Source organism: Mauremys mutica, chromosome 2, assembly GCF_020497125.1.
Source record: "Mauremys mutica isolate MM-2020 ecotype Southern chromosome 2, ASM2049712v1, whole genome shotgun sequence".
Classification (NCBI taxonomy): Eukaryota; Metazoa; Chordata; order Testudines; family Geoemydidae; genus Mauremys; species Mauremys mutica.
The window spans coordinates 29,016,393-29,036,218 of record NC_059073.1 but is presented as its reverse complement, the minus strand read 5'-3'; the positions used below and the strand labels follow the sequence as shown (position 1 = coordinate 29,036,218).

The window sequence follows — 19,826 nt, the reverse complement described above, 5'->3', positions numbered from 1 at the left end:
TTCATGATTGACTTCTTAGCGGATGTCCCAAAGAGTACATCTGACATGGTCAGTAGCTTGGACTTCAGAAGCAGTTGTCATATTCAACTGAGAAAAAGACTAAGAGGGACAGAATAGAAGGCACAAAAAATTGGCAATGGACCCAAAATGATCAAGGATAAGCAAAATGCAATAGACTGGATTGCAACACGCCCTAACGGCAGCCAGTGACCGACACCTGCAGAACTACTCCAAGACAAAATCCTGCTCCTGACCAGAAGCAGACAAGTAGGAGGAACATGGAAAGCAAAAGGAGACCTCAAGTGTGTAAGGATGTAAGATGTGATGAAAGAATTACTGTTATAAATCTATTATCTATTTTGTTTATAAAGGCCTTCATTCAATTGGTTTAATTCATTCTTCGCTTTGAAATTCTCCAAATCCGATCCCAACCTAGGAAATGGAGGCAAAACCAATACATACATACAGTATTTATTTTTAGTCAGTCTGCACTCCACCAAAGAGTTCATTTCTTAGGCTGGTTAATAGCAAATTTGTTCTACATCATTTGTCACATGACAAGTAGTTCACACGCCACTGAGGTGAAGGGAGGGAAGAATTCAGAGCTTGGTAACTGCACTACACTGAAACATCTTTGCAATGGGGATAGCATAGGTTGTATCAGAAGTGAAACTAATGCTGGCATGTGTTAACAGCCTATCCCATTGCATCTCTCAGATGATCTCGTGTAGTTAATGAGCAGAAAGGCAAGATATATCCTCTGGACTGTGAAAGTGAAGGACTTTGGGACAAGCAGCATTTGCTCATTCCCCTTGCTGGACACTGTCCCTTGTGCCACAGGAGCTCGCAGCCCCGCTGCCTAGAGCATTGCGCTGGCAGCGCAGTGAGCTGAGGCTGCGGGGGAGGGAGGAGAGCAGGGGAGGGCCCGGGGCTAGTCTCCTGGGCCAGGAGCTCTGGGGACGGACAGGACGGTCCCATGGCCCGTAGTTTGCCCACCTCTGATTTAAAGTGTTCCTTCCTAATGGAAAAAAGTAATTACACGTTTGAGGGAGTTTTTAAGAATCTTTTTAAAGAACTAACTTCTCCTCCTAATACCAAAATAAGCAACATGTCACTGAAAGGTACTCAAACAGGATATAGCACCAGTACATAACAGCTTATAACAATTTTTATTAGAAAAGTTATACATACAGCATCATCTATTTTCAAGAATATCAACCTTGAAAAGCAACAAAAAACAGACTAACAAAATGTGTAACAAGAAACTAATGACCTTTCTATAATTAAACACTCAAGTTATCTACAATGTCTTTTTACAAAGGGGCAAATCATGGTTTTACAGGCACATTATGTTGAAAATAAAGCTGCAGTAACTATTTTATACAATTAACTTTTTCAACAATTATTAAAACACGGTCATTATGTAGTCTCAAATTTTTAAAACATTCACATAATTTTACACTTGAGTATACACTGAAATTTCAGAGTCCCAAAAGAGAATCATTTCACAAAAGTGCCAACATTAAAACCAGAACTTTCAGTGTGAATAATTTTGCCCTAAAAAAGTTAAGACGTGTTTCCATAATCAACATATTCACATAATTTCTGATACTATCTGGTCCTAACAGTAAAGCTTTTATTCTTTATAGTAAAACCCAATAGGACTTATTTTGCAAAGCTGTTAAAATGTTCTGAACAGAGGAGTGTGCATTATTGGAAAATTGTTACTAAAACTATAAATATATCTGAAGAGCCATTAATACACTTTACACAGCAACATTTGCTTTAAGTGTAACTATGTCTGCTTGTACTATATATTTAGTTTGCTGTCCTTTCAGTACAGGTTGTGTCTTGATTTAATTCAATATTTTACAAATGCAATCTGTTCAACTTCTCCTATGCTCATCTCCATAGGCCTGATTAATGACAGAAAATATACAATCCAGAAGTCTGTTCTTTAAAAAAGTTTAGGGTTTATGTACAGCTCTATCAAACCTAAAGCATATGGATATTTTAAGTTTTAAATGAAATTACTAGAATTATTTGCTGCCTATTAACAGTAGCTAGCCATTATCAGTAGTGGACCGCAATGAGGTGATAAATGAAAAGGAATGTTTTGTCCAAGATGTTTTACACATACTCTGTCCTCCTGCAGAAGTAGGATCAGTTATAGGAAGTGCTTTCCATAGACATCTGTTTTCCTTTAGCATCAAGGGCTACAAAATCCTACTGCAAAAATGACAAAGCAAAGTTCACATGCCAGGCACTACCATTCACACTGGCAGCTGCAAGAGACCCATGGTACCCTGGAAGAAAACAGACACAAATCTAGGGAAGGAAACATTCATTACTATGAGAAGCAGACAGAACATATTAGACAAGTTTGGCAAAGTTTTTAATCAGACAATAGGTTGGCCTTTCAGGTTTACTTGTGTAGGTTAAAAATATCATTACTGAATTAAGCTAGTCAAATTATAGTAAGACATTTTCATTGTCACAACATTACATGCACCAATATTGCACACATCTGCTCTGAATAAAACAATCTTTATCTGGGTCCTTGAATTGCTTGTCTTGTTTTTGCAGTTGGAACTCAAGCCATCCACCCCAGCAGTGTCACTAAAAATGAAAGTGGTAAATTTAAAATACAAGAACCAAAACCAAAAGAAAACCAAGGACTTTGTACAGACAATTAAAATCTAAATTTTCTCCAATGGTCTTGTGGGCCCTACACATGGGGCAATACATATGTACTAGTGAAATTAACACTAGCTATGATGTATCTAACCATTCAAATAATATGGAATCTGGGACCAGGTGTTGCAATGATGTCGCTGTATGGCTCTTCTTGTGTCAGCTCTATAGCTTGCTGCTTTTTGAGTACCAAGAAACTGTAGAATTTTGCTGCCGCTTGTTTTCTGTTTGTATTTCTGCACAGCTCAAGCAAACTGATAGATTCTGCTCCAGTCTTAGCAAGAGCCCTCTGGAAAAAAAGAAACACACAAAAGTTGGTTGATACCATAAACAAGCCCCCCAAAATTCTATATACCCAATTATTTGATCAACACTGATTAGTACAGAAGTCAAATATTGCAAAAGCTCAAAGCATTTTGGCAGCTGTGGGTTTGGTGTCAAGGCACTCATCACTAATGGGTGCAAGATGTTTTAATCAGCAGGGAGGGGCAGCCGTATTCAGGATTTGAGGTTCCACTTAATGTCATCCACAGCTGCTGAGGCAGGTGACTATTACTTCTCCTCCAACTCAGGATACACTGGCTCTCAAAGTAAACCCCACTTTAGCAGGGAGCACACCTGTGATAGATGCGCCACTAGTTCTGCCAGAAAGAACAATTAGAGAGATATTACAATACACGTGAGATCAAGTAACTTCAATCTTTTGGTAGAATCCCAAGCCACTTAAAGCCATATGCTTGCCTGTGATTCAGTAAGTATTTGGGAGAAGAGGCATATTACAGTAATCAAGTAAAGGACAAGACTTTCAGAAATGACTAGAGATTTTGGGTGCCCCTGTGTTTTTGGATGCTCAACTTGAGATTTTTTTTTAAAGGAGGCTTGATTTTCCAACAGTAGGTACTTCTGAAAAAATCAGACACCTTTTCGGTGAGAGCATCCCAAATCACTCCTTTTTTCAAAATTGCTAGGGTTCAGGAGAATTGAGATTCTCCTAGCCAACAATACTTTTGTAATGACAGTCCAAAGTGACAGCTTCTGCTGAACATAAATTACAGTTAGTAGATGTATGTGTAGAGAACCGTCTGCCTTACAAAGTCTATTGGATGGGAAAAAAATCCATGGATAATCAAACCAAAACAGAAGTATCCACAAAGGGGTTTGCATGAGTTTAACTAAATTAATTTTATTCCTTTAGTTAAACTGATTCAACTAAGGTGGAACTCTGACATTGTATTCAGAAGGAAGTTAGGATGCTTCTGAATACCAGCTTCATCTGTGAAGAATTTAGTCAAGACAGATCACTGACATTCAATTTTCAGAATGAGAAATCAATATCATCAACTAAAACTTCCACATATGAAGTGAGCTCACAGGTTCAATGCGACACCAAAAGCAGCTTTTATCAGCAGCTAAAGCCACATTAATATTGCACAGGACAGGCAGGCTTTTAAATAGGGTATTATAAATGCTCCAATCCCCTCTCCCTCAAACAAATATTGAGAAAGTGGGTTATCTTCAGTGTCTATAGAAATTAAAGAGCTGTCAAATGAATTGAGGGAAAAAGGAATCCAGACTGACAGATCAAGGAGATCAAGTAATGTGTATAGGGGGCCTTTTTTGTATCAGATCGCAACAATTTTCTGTTCAAATTTGTGCAATCTTATGCCCAAATGCAAACTAGTACTCATGTCAAGCAGCTAGGGTTCAGACAACTGATCAGAAATCCCCCTGCCCCAAGAATTATGCCTACAAAGGGATGACTTCTAGACTGAGATGTTGCAAGGTGATTGGATTCCGGGAGTTCAGTTCAAACTTATCTACTGACCTCCCCAACAAAGTTGAGAATCATATTTATTTCAACCAGGAGGACTGAGAATGTGTGCTTCTCATGAACTTGCTCAGAGAGATTTTGCTATGAGAAAGTAGTAAAGTCATATGTGAATTTCTTCTATAGCTTTTAAAAGACTCTCCCAGTGCAGTCTTTTCCTGGTGCTTTGTGTGGAACCAGTATTTTGTTGTTCAGAGATAGGAACAGAACTCTTATGTCCTACTCAAGATCAATCTGATCCAGGTGCTCCAGATTCAGGTAGAATTCATACAAATTCACTGTCAGTTAAGTGTAACAACATCTTGAGATATGGCTTTATCCCACATTTGTAGGGTTTCCTGAGACAGCAGGAATGATTTTGTTTTTCTGCAAACTGATATAGAATACAGTGACTTGACTCTCTGAATTAAGACCAACTTCAGGGATGCAAGTTGTTCGAAAGGTTCCCTCAGACAGTTGCTCAAGCAGCAGAATGAAGGTCAGGATCTCAGCCATATGTGTGTCTGAAGTATGTGAGAATGGTAGGAAGTACATCTGTTTCTAGTATATATGATTGGATGTGAATGGTCTTTTCAATGCTGAGCTGTGTTCACATGGTTCTTGGCCAATTTCACTGAGTACTGCTTCTCTTTGTGGAAGTGGTCAAGAGCGGTTCCATAACTTGAGATATCTGCTAATGAAGGTTAGGAGTTCCAAATGTGGTCTGCAGGCAGCTGAAAAAACTGGAGGTGCCTAGGTTCCATTGCAGGAGCTGATGTGTTACTCGGAAAACAATTAGGAATTTGAGTTTTTGGAGTTCCTGCCTTTGCTGCAAGCTGAAGTACAGATCCAAAGGTAGAACACAGACAGGTCCTACAAGTATCTGGCTCAACTGTCCCTCTACTGAATACACATGTTTACTTTTAGAGTGCTTTCAATGATTTACCTAATCACAACCTAAACTTTTTCTATGCTCATTTCAAAATCAAACTTTTAAACTGTCAGTCACGTATGTGGTGTCTACTGTCAGCCTAGCTTTTACTTGACCTCTTAATTGGTCAAAACACGCTAAACTGGTTCAAGAAGTAATTTTAAAGATAAGTGCTATATGTACCTGAAGACCATGAAGCATCTGCTGAGTTCTCTTATTCCATCTTCTTTCTTCTTGATCTTGATCACCCCCTGTACCATCTTCTTCCTGCAGCCAACAAAAAATTCACACTTAAAAACACCTGTAGGCTTAGGTTAATATTTACACACTTAAATTTTGAAATGAAATCCATGTTTCTAGAGTTGTTTTCAAGCACTCCTCTCCTCAAGCCAATCAAGAATTTGCTGGAAGGTCACGATGGCTTGACTTACAAGGGATGAAGAAGAATGGCAACACATACAAGGAAACTGGATATCTCGGTGGAACTAAAAATAATTGACAAAAGGCTGCTTGCCTGCTCTTATTGTATGTTAAAGGTATGTTTACAAAGCAATTAAACACCTGAGGCTGACCCATGTCCAGTGATGCGGGCTTTTACTGCAGAATTGTCATGTAGACCAGGGGTCGGCAACCTTTCAGAAGTGGTGTGCCGAGTCTTCATTAATTCACCCTAATTTAAGGTTTCAAGTGCCAGTAATACATTTTAACATTTTTAGAAGGTCTCTTTCTATAAATCTATAATGAATAACTAAACTATTGTTGTATGTAAAGTAAATAAGGTTTTTAAAATATTTAAGAAGTTTCACTTAAAAATTAAATTAAAATGCAGAGGCCCCCAGACCGGTGGCCAGGACCCAGCCAGTGTGAGTGCCACTGAAAATCAGCTTGCATGCCGCCTTCGGCACGCGTGCCATACATTGCCTACCCCTGATGTAGACGTTCGGATTCTTGGAGCACCATGAAACAGGCATAGAAAAGTGATTTGCTCAAAGCTACAGAGGAAATCTATGGCACCACTGAGACTAGAACTTAACTCTCTCAATGCCCATTCCTGCACTTCATCTACAAGAGCATCCTACCTCTCCTTATGGAGAGTAAGCTCAACTTTTAAAGGAAATGTTCTACATTCTAAAAAGAAGCACTTTCTGAAACACTGGAAATGCTAGATAAGATTGCAAGCCAAATCCCATCTGCTTTAGTAATCTTCAAATATTTAATTTCCTTTTGCTTCAATTAACACTGTTCAAAGCAGGATGAAAACTAATTTACAGGCTGATGTGTGGCTTTCCTACTGTCCCACCATCACTGTGTGTAAGCAAAAAAAGCCATTGCCAATTGGCAAACCCTGGAATTGCAAGCTTAAGGAGATGTCCTTATTTCTAGAACTCTGATGTGATAGTTACGGGTTTTCAAAACTACGTTTTGGTGCCTGTCTGATCCTTTTCATTGTACCGCACTAAGTTATATGTACATTATTCCTCAGTGCATGCACATGGCTTTTTTACATGACCACAGTGCTATGTACACAACATTGTCAGTTTAAAATCTACACTGCGAAGAAGTATCTTCACCTAGGCCATTCATGCCTTATTTTTTTTAAATTCCTATTACATTAACACTCAAGAGGCCACATCAAGATCAGGGATCCTTTTCAAAACACATAAGAAGTTAAATTCTTTGGAACAAAGAATTTACAGTCTAAGAATGAATTTAATTTGTCACTTATACTCTGTTTACTTTTACATTTTCTCTCAGCTTGTGCAATGGAAATCATTTAAGTCAGTTTCAGGACCATAATTATGTAACGTGTGTGTTTCAAACGCCACAACAAAGTGCTTAAAATTCTACATAAGAATTTTAGATTTGTGAAAACGTTTCACTTGATCTTAAACTTTTTTGTAAAACTTGTTTTTACAAAATTGATCAACACTTAAAATCTGATAACACCCCCTGAAGTTCAAAATGTAACACCTATAGCTGTTAACCGTATGTTAAGTACAGCCAAAACCTCTCCAATCAGTTGAGCAGCTCATCAAGTTAAGCATGCAATCAGGAGCGTTCTCCATCTCTCAAAGTTCTACCCTTTGTCTCTCTCCCCAAGTAATCAGAAAATGCTTCCTTAACTGAAACACTTAGTTTAAGGGATGTCACAAGTAAAGAGATGGCAGTAAAAATATCTTCAGGAACCCCACCGAGTATTTCCTGTGTCAAATCTATAGACTGATCCTTAAGAGCTCATGCCTACCTCCTCCTCTTCTTCCTCTTCCTTCTCTTTTTCCTTCTCCTTCTCTTTTTCTGGCAGAAGTTCCAGCTCTGGTATTAGCTGGCAGATATTTTGAGGCTCTTCTGGTGGCATTTCCACAGGTGGCATTTCCAACTGTTGTAATGGCTGAGGCTTTGAGAACACACAAGACATTAAAGTTAAATGGGAATTAACATGAAGATTTCAGCTACTGCAACTTTAAGGACTGAAAATCTTAAATATACAATTTAAATATACAAAATTAAACTTAATCCAAGTTTCTAATTTTCAGACATTTGCTGCAAATAATCCAAGTGTTCTTTGCAAAGAAATTCCACATTTATTTTCCTTAGCTTCCCATAAATACCTCTAATTTTATATTTCATTAAACCTAGAAATTCTAATAAAATATTAGTAACACAAGTCTGTTTCCCAAGAAGTTGGTTTAGTACATCACCCTGGGAACTGATCTTACTACAGAGAAATATGGTGTACTTTGGATTAGATATAGCTTTAAGATCGCCTAGATAGCCAGATGCATTGTTGTATAAACCCCATTGTCAACTGATTGGGGAAATGCCTCTTCAATGCATTAAAACCTACGGTGGCATCCTCTGTGGGATAAGAGTGAGGACACTGGTATGAAGGCACTAGCTAATATTTTCAGAAGTGACTTACAAATACGGTACTGAAGACCCCATTCCTCACAGATCATGCAGAACTGGAAACACACTGCTTGCTAAACACTGAAGCAGAGGTATCCAAGTTGTTAATTGTTCCCCATCCTTATAAACGAAGGGTGAAAACAGACAATTGAGGTTTTTCTTGCCAAAATAGTCTGCCAACAAGCAATTCTTTACACCAAGATAGACAGCAGCACAAGCAATACTATAACTGTGTGTTGCATTGAATTATATCTTGGTGAAATCTGCATTAAATTACATCATCTATTGAGCGGTTATAAAAGCAACTCTCATTGTAAGAGGTATTCCAAACATGTTAACAAATGCATTGGGACATTCTCTTTCCTTTAAATGTAAGGACTTAGCATAGCACCAGCTTTTCCCATATAGACCTTTTTACCATGACCTTACTGTTTTGGGGCTGGTTTCATTTTTACTCAAATTCTGTAGGACACGGTCCCAGAACCACCTTGATATGTTTCTGTGGGGTGGGGGTTGGGAGAATTGCTTTGAGGATTTATAGCAGAACCATTTCCTTCCCACCAGAGAACGTTATCTGCTTCTAGATAAAGAGCATATAGTCACTACTCCTGTGTAACTCACATCTTCACTATAATCTTACTCACAGGTAATACAGGCTCTGGTTCCACTTGCTGAGCCTTGCGTTTCACGCCTGTTTGAGGTGGTGGGGGTGGCATGACAGATTCATCCAAGTTGGTTCTGCTGCCTTCCATCATCGATTCCTGTAGGCGGCTTGGCTCTTCCAAGATAGGTTCATCTATATTTTGTGATATTCAATACATTTTATAAATAGATATTCTGATTCCATTGTATATATAATTTATAAATAATCATGTCACTTCTTAAACTCACACCAATCAACTCACAGCACCCTCCAGAGTTTACAACAATTAGGTCCATACTTAGGTCATACTTACACAGTTTTTGTACTGATTTAATTAAATTGATGCAAAAGTCAATTTAGTTAAATCAGTGCAAATGTGTGTACAGACCAGCCCATAGTGCCCATTTAATCCACTGGACACAGCTGTCTCATGTAAGTCTGCTATATTTAGAAAAGATCTACCAACAAAGGAGTTACTGACTGTAGCAAGCTATACAATGAGTAGTTACAAAGCCCTGTGCTATATAACCTAGGTAAATGTTTCCCCTCTAGTAATTTAATAGAAAGGACAAATCCAAATGAAAATTAAGTTTTGAAAGGAAGTAGAGCATGTTGTTTAATGAGTTACAAACCAATAACATCTCGCTGTTGCTGCTGCTGCTGTGGTTCCTCTCTGGGCACCTCTGGGTTTTCAAAGTCTTTAAGGAACTCATCCAAGTTATCAGCTTCTCCACCTTTCCTCCTCTTTCTGAGGTCTTCTGGTACAAGAGGTGTAAGACAGCGAGTAAAAAGCTATAAGAAAAAACAATCACTCCTGTAGACTAGTAGTTCTCTGATCTGTAGTTAAACACACAATTTTTCATATTATATTTGTTGCAGAGATGGACTTCTCGTTATGTGCCCTTGTTCTAAAAAGCTTCTTTCCCTGAATGTTTAAGAATTGTTACATATCAGCAGGCTTGGCTGAATCCAATTTTTTTTTTTTAATAGCTTCGACTAATACAGATGTTTCTTTTAAAGCATTCTTAAAATTTTATCAATTTAAATTTTTCAGAGTTGTGCAAAATTATAGTGGCCAGACTATACCTATTTAATGAAAGTAGATGCTAAGAGTCAAAAAGGTAAAGATTAATAATAGTCTAATCAAATTGTCAGCATATATCGAAACAAAGTAAATAGCCTTAAATCAAACTAAGTGGTCACACAACACTTTTTACTTTCACTATCTGCAAATTTCAGTCAGATGAAAATATTTTTTCCTTGGCTTGCGTGGGTGGTGAAAAACACTACTGATTGACATTTACTGTTAAAAATCTAATCCTTTCCAGCCTACATATCAGTGACTGAACTACATGCAGACTCCAGAAGTTTGTTTTCAGTTGAAGCAAGTTTTCAAAAATGTACTATTTACCAGATGCTGCTAATGCACATTTTTGCTTGCTGTATAAGCTTTCAGCCTCACCCACATGATCAGTTCTTAATGTAATTCATTTAAAAATAAACCTTCAGAAATCTGTATTACCTTCAATAGTCTGTTGTTCCACAAAGGCTGAGCAGGCAGAGAGAAAAGTTTTTCAACTCCTCCCGTCTCTTTCCACATCATCAATTTCTTAGTGGGAGGTGCTAAGTCCAAAGTAGTGACAATATCAGAGTAGTCACTTAACTGGGCTCTAATAGTCTTGCTATCCAGCTCTTTCACACTGTCTACAATCAGCTTTCTCTTCCTCTTTGCTTTGGTTTCCTTGACTGTTGAAGACAAGAGAGAAACAGAGACTTGATAACTATGTTACAGTAAAAATCCTACAGGCTCCTAAGAAATCCCTAAATTTAAGACAGTAAAATTTCTTAACCTATTTGGTGGCAGCACTAAATATTTGTACAGTGCTTTTAAGATGTGAACTGATATTAGCTTTTAATGTTACCCGTACTGTAAACAAGTGAATACCAGTCATTTTGCTAGCAACTCAACTATACTACTATCCATTTTGACCAGAGAAACAACCAAGTATATGTTTTAGTAATAACTAAACTAAAATTAGACTAACAATATTTATTTTCCTTCACATCAGCATGAGTCGCTTCTTAAACACTCCAGACAGCTATGTCCTAAATATAATTTTAGTATGCAGATTTTAATTTGTTTCAGTAAGAACATGTCTGATTTAACATACAACAGTTATTAGATAACTAGACAAAAAACTTCAGGTTCTGCCTTAGCAAGGTTGATATTCCAATATGTTTGACTGTGCTGTATATGCTCTAAGCAAGACAGCTGGTAGTGAATTTCTTGGGAAAGCAAGACAAAATTCCATGTTCTGAAAAGAAAATGGGACACACACACACACACCACTAAACTGAGTTAGCAATAATACCAAGAGATTCATTTCTATTCCACTAACTCAAGGTTTTCCTAGATCAAAAGGTCTCAAATATTTCAATTCAAGTGTTCTCAAATGGCTTACTTACCAGTGATGTCAATAGGCTCCAAAGCAAAAGCTTCTTCTTCATTTGGAACCAGTGTTGTTTGATCAGTCATAGTTGGTAATGGTTCAACTGGATCTACTGAGTCTGGGCTGTCTGGTCCACCCACTACCAAACAAAACAAAAGTTAAACATCTTGGACTAAGTTGGAACACAAAGAAAACACCACAATATATCAACAGGTTCAACACAAGCTTTTATAAACTTCAGTCGACAACGTGTTTTATTATGAAACTAAACAATTCCTAGTGATAATTTTAAAAATGAAACTTAGTCCTAGATTAAATACTTACTTGATACATTATCATCATCATCCAGATCATCATGGGGAGGCTGTTCTGGCATCATTACCCCACCTTCTGAGAGAGCAGGTGGGTCATCAAAGATGCCTCCATCATTATTACTAAGAAGTTTGTCATCTGAAATAGCAACAGAAGAATCAGTTGTGGTAGTGTGCATAAACAAACCAAAAAACCCCAAGTAATCAAAATGTTGTACACTTATAACAGCACAGGAAACTAAAGTACTAAAAATATACAAACTATCTGAATTTTTTTTGTAGCAGTCATGCTCTGTCAAAGGAAAAAAATGTGTTTTTTTAAAGTGAAATCCAGCAAACAAACATACAATATTAAGTCAAGTTAATTATCACACTTGAGTCTGTTTTATTAGTATGCTGTTATGTTCTGACTACCCATTTATACTTAATGTTTGCATGTTGCATGCAAAGATTAAAAAACTCCTGTGGAATTCTTGCATGATAGTTAAAGTTCAGGGATCATACTAAAAAGGATCCAACACTTAACAGTCTTACTGTATAAATTTAATCCCTCCCAAGGAAGTAAGAGGGGTTTAAATGAGGCAGAAGATTCACATACTAGTTTCTCTTCCAAGCCTCACACGTACAGTGGAGTGCCTTGAATTTGGGAAGTGATTTAATTCAAACTGCATATTTTACAATAAAATGGTTTACTGGCATAATAATTATTAGGCACTGTACAAACAACAACAAAACATGGCCCTTGCCCCGGAGAGCTTACAATTTAGACAGAAGACAAGGGACAGTTAACAAAACCCAGTTGCTACACTAAATTTCTCAAACATACCCAATATTCCTCCATCATTTCCTTCTCCAAAATTGTCATCCTTGTATTGGTCTTCATATTCCAGGTGGTTAGCTTTCTCATTAAGATGGCTGGTGCTCTGTTCAGGCTCCAGTAAAAGATTGGACGCACTGGTACTCACTAGCATGTCATCCTCAAATGCACTACCTTCTCTCATCATCTCACGATCATCCATTCCAAAATCACCTGCAAGAATATAATTTTAGCCAAAACAGATAAAGAATTTAGGTTTAAGCAAACCAACAAGCAGATCATTAATCACTTCACTATGAAAAAATGACCCACTAGATAATTTTGTTCTATAATTGTAATTTCTCAGTAAGTTCTAGAATTATTTCTGTTCACCAAAATGCAGTTATATTTCTATAGTTTTCAACCCTTTTACAATTTATCTATTAATTACTTTCTTAAATATAGAGTTAATGGTGGACACATTGAAGACACTTTCTTCAGTGCTGTTTTATTTCATAGGTTTGTTCAAAATAACTTCAGGAGGAGGAGGAGAGGAAGTTATCTTTCTTATGTAGAAAATATGTTCTAAGCATACCTATTGAGAATGGCTTCAGTACTGCACCAAAACATTTAAAATATTCATTTTAGAGACCTCCATTGGATCTATTCAAAGAAAAAGCTTCCTAAGCACTAAGTTTGTGTTTAATGCATATCCAAAAACAGATTAATACCAGAGAGGTCTATTAATCCCGTGTGTAGACTACCGATTAACAGATTCCTATTTTATGGATAATATTAAACAAGCTTGGTGCACAGAAAATTTTAGGATATTCATATACATTTTTATCAGTTCTAAAGCAACTCTTTGTACAACGATATACTAAGAGATATTGAAACAAAAAAATCTCAGAATACCACTTTCATCATTGCAATTGCTCCGCCACTAAGAAAAACTTACAAGGGGTCAAAAAGTTATTTCTGAATGGCATGAAAATCGGTAGAAAAGAGCTGCTGGCTAATGAATTTAGACTGCCACATTTAAAGAGAAAATTAACATTTCATATATTCACTTAAGCATTAATCCACCTGACAAATGGTTATTGTTGCTTCTTTACAAGCAGCAACAATTTTTTTGGCTATTAGATGACAGATTTTTGGAAAACTCATCCAATAATGAGGGCATTCACTCTTGTAAAAACATTTGACTAATACATCTAAGTGATATTTCATGTAAAATTCTCAGTGCTAATTAACCCACTTTCTTTGTAGAATTTCCACAAGATTTGTGAAACTTTCATTCCAGTCCAAGAGCCAGCAAAACCTAACTTAGTACACATATTAAAAATATTAAAGCATTTTACCAAAGTCATTATCCTGAAGAATACTGATGTTGCCCACTTCTTCTCTCATTGTAATTTCTTCCACTCTACTCTGGTTCAAACTGAATTGTTGAGCCACATCAATATCGCTTAAATAAAAAGAACACAGTTTAAAAGACTTTCCTTGATTATATTTAATCAATTTAAAAACAATTTACAGGTTACTTAGACTATTGTTTTATTATGAAGCCTGTCTATAGAAATATATTGTGCACTTGAATAAATACAGTCATGAAGAGAACCCTAAAAAATGTAACAAACAACAAATATGACTTTAGAATATACTAAGAGTGAGGCAATAGAAAAAATTGTGATCAGCTTCTAGAAAGCTAGGAATAAAGAAAAGCTACAGATATACTGTGCCTCTTGTGGCACTAAGGTTAATTTTGGAATAACAAGCTCCAAAAAGTACTTATGAAATTCAGCAATTACATTATCTACATTCAGCAAAAGTTTAAATTTATATAATGCACAGCAAAGAGCGTTAAGGTAAATGGTTAGGAAAGCGTAAATAACTTGGAACATATTGTGACTTATTTCTCAATTTACACAATGCATTTTAAGTTTAACTGTAAACCAAATAAATATTGGCATAGCAATTTGCATTCCAGGAGTTCCACAGGCAAAAAAAGTATTTCATTTTTTTAAAAAGGTTAAGTATCCAATTTTAAATGGTACTTATCTGCTATTGTTTGTGTTAACTAATAAATTTAGATTTGAAATTGCTACTCCAGAAAACCAAGCCTACTTTAGTAACAGAAAGTAAGCTTACTCTAGATCAGGCAATGGCTGGTCAAAATCATGAAATTCCTCAGGTAAAGTGATAGCATTGTAGGCAGCTTCTCGATTTTCCTCAGGCAAATCAACAACACCTGAAAAGGAGAACACTCAGACATAAGTTTCAATATCTACACAAAAGATAGGATTTTTTTTTTCAACATGCTTAATGTTGGCCTCTCTGCTCCCTTAGGTAAGACTCCCATTGTCTTCACTAACTTCAGTGGGAAAACACCAAGCCAATGCTCAACGATTCTGAAAAATCCCACTCCAAATGTTTTTGTTACAGGTGAAAGTTAAATGCAATAAAGCTGGCAGTGAAGTGTCACTGAAATCCATGGCCATATACTTGAGACTCTGGATCAGAAAGGGAGATCCAAAAAGCCTAAATAAAAATGCTACATACTTCAAGTCTCAACATTTTTTTAAAGCTGTTTTGTGCCAGTTTTCAAAAATATGCTACTTCTACTTCAATTATTTTTCTTTGTTGCTGTGTGAAACATCCACACAATAGGAGAAACTGACTATCCTAAGGAAAACAGTAAAACCGAGTAGACATCAAATACTGTAACACAAAATACACATACTGAAAAAAAACATTCCTTTCAGCTACTGAAGCTTAGGTATTACTTTTACGATTGTAGACAAAAAATGTTTAGGCACAAGGAATACAATTATAAGATAGCATCTCTTTGAACAACTTGCTTCTATATTTCCCTTTTTCACCTCCTGCCTGCATAGCTTCTTGATACTCCACTGGTTCCAAATTCCTCTCAATGCTTCCCAATTGCATGTGCAGCTATTTAACAAGCAGCACATCCCCATATCACCTGCTGAATAGGTCTTATTGACAAGAGTGCTGAAACCTTAGTCCAGAACACTCAACTGAAGCAGTGCGGGGGAAGAAGCAGAATTTCAGCCGGTCAACTGAAAGATGGTATTTCCCTATGCAAAGGAACACAAACTTCTCTTATTCCAATAGGAGCATCAGGAATGTAAAACGGCATACGTGCTTATTAAGTTTCACTACATATTGTAATGTAACTTGTGGGGGAAAGTGTTTAAGATACATGACAAGTACCTGGACGAAAAGCCATCTTGATCTTAATGAAGGCTTCATTACAGTCTGCAAGAAGGTATTTAGCTTTCCTGTGGTAGATTCTAACAACTCCCAATAACAGATGTCCCGAGGTTCGAAGTGCCATCTTCACCTAAAAATATATTTACTGATTGCAACAACAGGTATATCTTGTTTGTTTTTTTTTATAAACAGTACTTTCACAGGAGAAAAAACCTCAGTGCAAGCCAGTCTTGCTAGAGTTTTTCTTATGATACACTCCTTTTACATCAATTTTAGGATAAACAGTAAACCATCTCAAAGTAACTTTATACTGCCAGAGACAATATTAATCAACATGAAATAGTTCGCAAACCCCATCCTTTTAACTAAATCTGAACAGCCATTTGTTAATTGTACTATTTCAAGAAATATCTACAAAAGTAATACTTAATATAGCATATGTGTTCAAAAAGCTTTACAATCAGTTCCCACAGTGTGATGCAGCTAAGCACTCCAATGCTATAGATGGGGAAACTGTCCAACACCATGGAGGGAGACAGCATCAGAGCCAGGATCAGAATTCAGGGAATTCCTAGCTTTAAGCCCAATATTTTGACTACCACACTCTATTAGTATAGAGTGGCATGCAGGTTTAGTTTGTTATTTTTGCTTAGGGGAAATGAAGAGAAGGCCTGTTACGTTTGCAAACAAAGGGGTATTCATTGAGTCAGCATGCCTAGCGACTACAGCAAATGCTTTATTTCCTAAACATTCAGTTTTAATTAATAAAGTTAAGTTTGAAACATGTCACTTTGGAATAAATTAGCAAGCAGCACACAAAACCAAATCCATCTCACTGCATCCTGTATAGCTCCTTCATGCCTGTGTTTCTTTGGTTAACCTTCACTCCTGCTCAAATTTGTGGACATCACCAAGATTTAATAGGTGGACAATGGGGTCCTCCTGGTCCACGACAGGGGCCCCAGGCTCTATGATGATAATAAATAAATATAAATAAATAAATGGAGATATCCTATCTCCTAGAACTGGAAGGGACCTTGAAAGGTCATCAAGTCCAGCCCCCTGCCTTCACTAGCAGGATCAACTACTGATTTTGCCCCAGATCCCTAAGTGGCCCCCTCAAGGATTGAACTCACAACCCTAGGTTTAGCAGGCCAATGCTCAAACCACTGAGCTATCCCTCAGTGAGAAGAATAGGACTAAACTGCATACTGAACCAGAAATAAGGTTAAAAGTGACTGCAGGCAATGAGGAAAGATTTACTAGTAGTAAATCTAGAGTTTCACACCAAAATAGGAAATACAACAGCACAGTTAAAAATTTTGGGGAGGGCACAAAGAAGCAGCTGTACCCATCACATTAAAACAAATTTGTGTTCCTCTTGTCACCAAGTCTCTAAAACGGTTTCAGTGTTATTTTTCTATGTAACCAAGTATCGTATTTGCTGCAGGGAAGGAGTGTGGTTATCAAAAGATGTGGCCAGGAAAGAATATCTTCAGTGGCTCATAATCTGAAGAAGTTTGAGAACTGTGTTGATGGATAAGTGGAATAAGATTTCCCAGGAAGATTAAGTCCTAAAACTTCTAATCTCAATTTAACTGAATTATTACAGATACCCAGGCTTTTCATTACATACAATAATAAAAGCTCTTCTAAGTCTCCAGAAACCAGATAAACACACAACCCCCCCAAAAAAACCAGATTTTAAGAATGCCTAGCTCTGAAAGTCTTACAAAAATCCTTGCAAGCCTCAAGGCACATGCATAACCCTGTGAGTGAGCTTCGTTCTGCCTTCGTTCTCATCCTCCTTTCTCTGACTCCTCCCTGGGTTGTCTAATGAGGTTCTTGTCTTAACTAAGGCTTTGTCTACACTGGCAAATTTCTGCGCAGTAAATCAGCTTTCTGCGGTGTAACTCCCGAGGTGTACACACTGCCAAACCACTTAGTGGCAGAAACTGCGCAGTTTCTGCACACTAAAGAAAAATCACCCCGATGAGAGGCGTACAGCTTTCTGCGCCGAGGCTACAGCGCCACTGTGCCAGTGTAGACACCTGGTCGATTACAGCACTGCAACTGGCCTCTGGGCGGTCCCACAATGCCTGTTCTCGCCTCTCTGGTCATCGGTTTGAACTCTACTGCCCTGCCAAAGGTGCCCAACTCTGAGCCCCACCCTTAAATTCCTTCGGAATTTTGAAAGTCTCCTTTCTGTTTGCTCGGTGAGGTGTGCAGTGGTCTCAGCATATCTTTCCAGGTGACCATGGCTGCTCCACGGATCAGGCAATCTCCTGCTTGGAGCAATGCTGAGCTGCTGGACCTCATCAGCATTTGGGGAGAGGAAGCTGTCCAGTCCCTGCTATGCTCCAGCCGTAGGAATTATACCACCTATGGACAGATTTCACAATGCATAACAGAAAGGGGCCATGACCGGGACACACTGCAGTGCATGGTCAAAGTGAAGGAGCTGCCTACCACAAGGTGAGGGAGGGAAACTGCCACTCCAGTGCTGTGCCCATGAGCTGCTGGTTCTACAAAGAGCTGGACATGATACTCGGTGGTGACCCCACCTCCACTGCGAAGGCCACTGTGGATACTTCGGTGACTCGCGTGCCAGTAGAGAGTGGACTGAGTCAGGAGGAAATCTTGGACGAGGACGTAGAGGGGGACCCAGAGGCAGAGGACGACTCGAGGGTCAGAGATGTATGCAGCCAGGAGCTCTTCTCTACCCCAGAGGAGGCTAGCCAGTCACATCGATCGGAGCTTGGCAAAGTGCAAACAGGAGAGGAGGCCCTGGTAAGTGGCTTTGATTTTGGGAATCATTGAAGCAAATTGTTGGGGGCAGGAGGGTTGCAGAAAGCAGGCTTGTGTCTGTATGATGTGTGTACCACCACATACCTAGTCTGAGCGGTGGAACAGTGTTTATTCACTCCCTCACTTCACAGGAATCTGCCTCAGACCTCCATGAAACGCTCATGGACATACTGGGCAATCCGCTGCCGCAGGTTCTTTGGCAAAGCTGCTTTGTTTCTTGCCCCATTAAGGGTAACTTTCCTGCACCATGCTGCCATCACTGCACTCTGCTGTCACTAGGGACCATTGCTGCACACAAGCAAGCTGCATAAGGGCCAGGGCAGAAGCCGCAGTTTTGGAGAAGACCCTCCCTTGATTCCCTGGTCACCCTCAGCAGCAAGATATCTTCCATAATGAACACTGTCTGTGGAAAATGCGGGGACAGTAATGATAAGCCCCACCCCTCCCCCCAGTGCTGGCTCTCCCCAAGAGACAGGTGCCCAGTGTACAGTAGGTCCTGGAACACTGATTTCCCCTGCCCCTGTGGTTACTCGTCACTTTGGAGGTCTTGTGGCTCATGTGTGCTTGCCTGGGTCCAGCCAGTTAGTGACAAGTATGTGAATAGTGGCTGTGTTTTAAATCACTGAATCAGTGGTCTCTGTGTTGCAAACAATACTGCTGCTGTAAAACATTGCATTTTGGCTTCACAGATATCAGCACAGGAGTCCAGCCTCTCCTCTTTGTTATCACTGGCTGAACAGCTGCGCAGGATTGGAAAGCGGCCACGAAAAACTGAAGAGGACTTTCTGCGTGATGCCATGATGTACTCTGCGGTGCGCCAGAACGAAGCCACGGAGCTAATGTAATGTAATAATTGGAGATATACCAATCTCCTAGAACTGGAAGGGACCTCGAAAGGTCATTGAGTCCAGCCCCCTGCCTTCACTAGCAGGACCAATTTTTTTGCCCCAGATCCCTAAGCGGCCCCCTCAAGGATTGAACTCAGAACCCTGGGTTTAGCAGGCCAATGCTCAAAGCACTGAGCTATCCCTCCCCCTGCTCTTAAACATTATGGAGCGCCAAGTGGACATGCTCCAGACGCTACTAGCATTGCAAACTGAACACCTCTGCATCCTCTCTCCCCTGAAGCGGCTGTCGCAAAACTCTTTACCATGCTCCCCCTCAGACACCACCACCACACTCTTATCAACCTCCTGGCTCCTGTCTGTACACACTGCATTCCACTCCTGCCCCATCACAGTC

At 38.7% G+C, this 19,826-nt stretch overlaps 1 protein-coding gene across 2 annotated transcripts in view; it reads right to left on the bottom strand.

Annotated features, from left to right (window-relative positions):
- Nucleotides 1-1,150: 1,150 nt before the first annotated feature.
- The window catches only part of RAD21 (RAD21 cohesin complex component), a 34,445-nt gene continuing 15,769 nt past the window's right edge, over nt 1,151-19,826 (bottom strand). For both annotated transcript variants that reach the window (XM_045006889.1, XM_045006890.1), the window contains exons 3-14: nt 15,777-15,906; nt 14,691-14,790; nt 13,901-14,007; nt 12,570-12,773; nt 11,757-11,882; nt 11,449-11,571; nt 10,505-10,728; nt 9,615-9,774; nt 8,984-9,135; nt 7,678-7,827; nt 5,616-5,699; nt 1,151-2,983 (exon numbers count right to left, since the gene is read on the bottom strand). In XM_045006889.1, the coding sequence (XP_044862824.1) occupies nt 2,792-2,983; nt 5,616-5,699; nt 7,678-7,827; nt 8,984-9,135; nt 9,615-9,774; nt 10,505-10,728; nt 11,449-11,571; nt 11,757-11,882; nt 12,570-12,773; nt 13,901-14,007; nt 14,691-14,790; nt 15,777-15,906 (1,752 nt within the window). In that variant the 3' untranslated portion in view covers nt 1,151-2,791. The remainder of the gene's footprint in view (nt 2,984-5,615; nt 5,700-7,677; nt 7,828-8,983; nt 9,136-9,614; nt 9,775-10,504; nt 10,729-11,448; nt 11,572-11,756; nt 11,883-12,569; nt 12,774-13,900; nt 14,008-14,690; nt 14,791-15,776; nt 15,907-19,826) is intronic.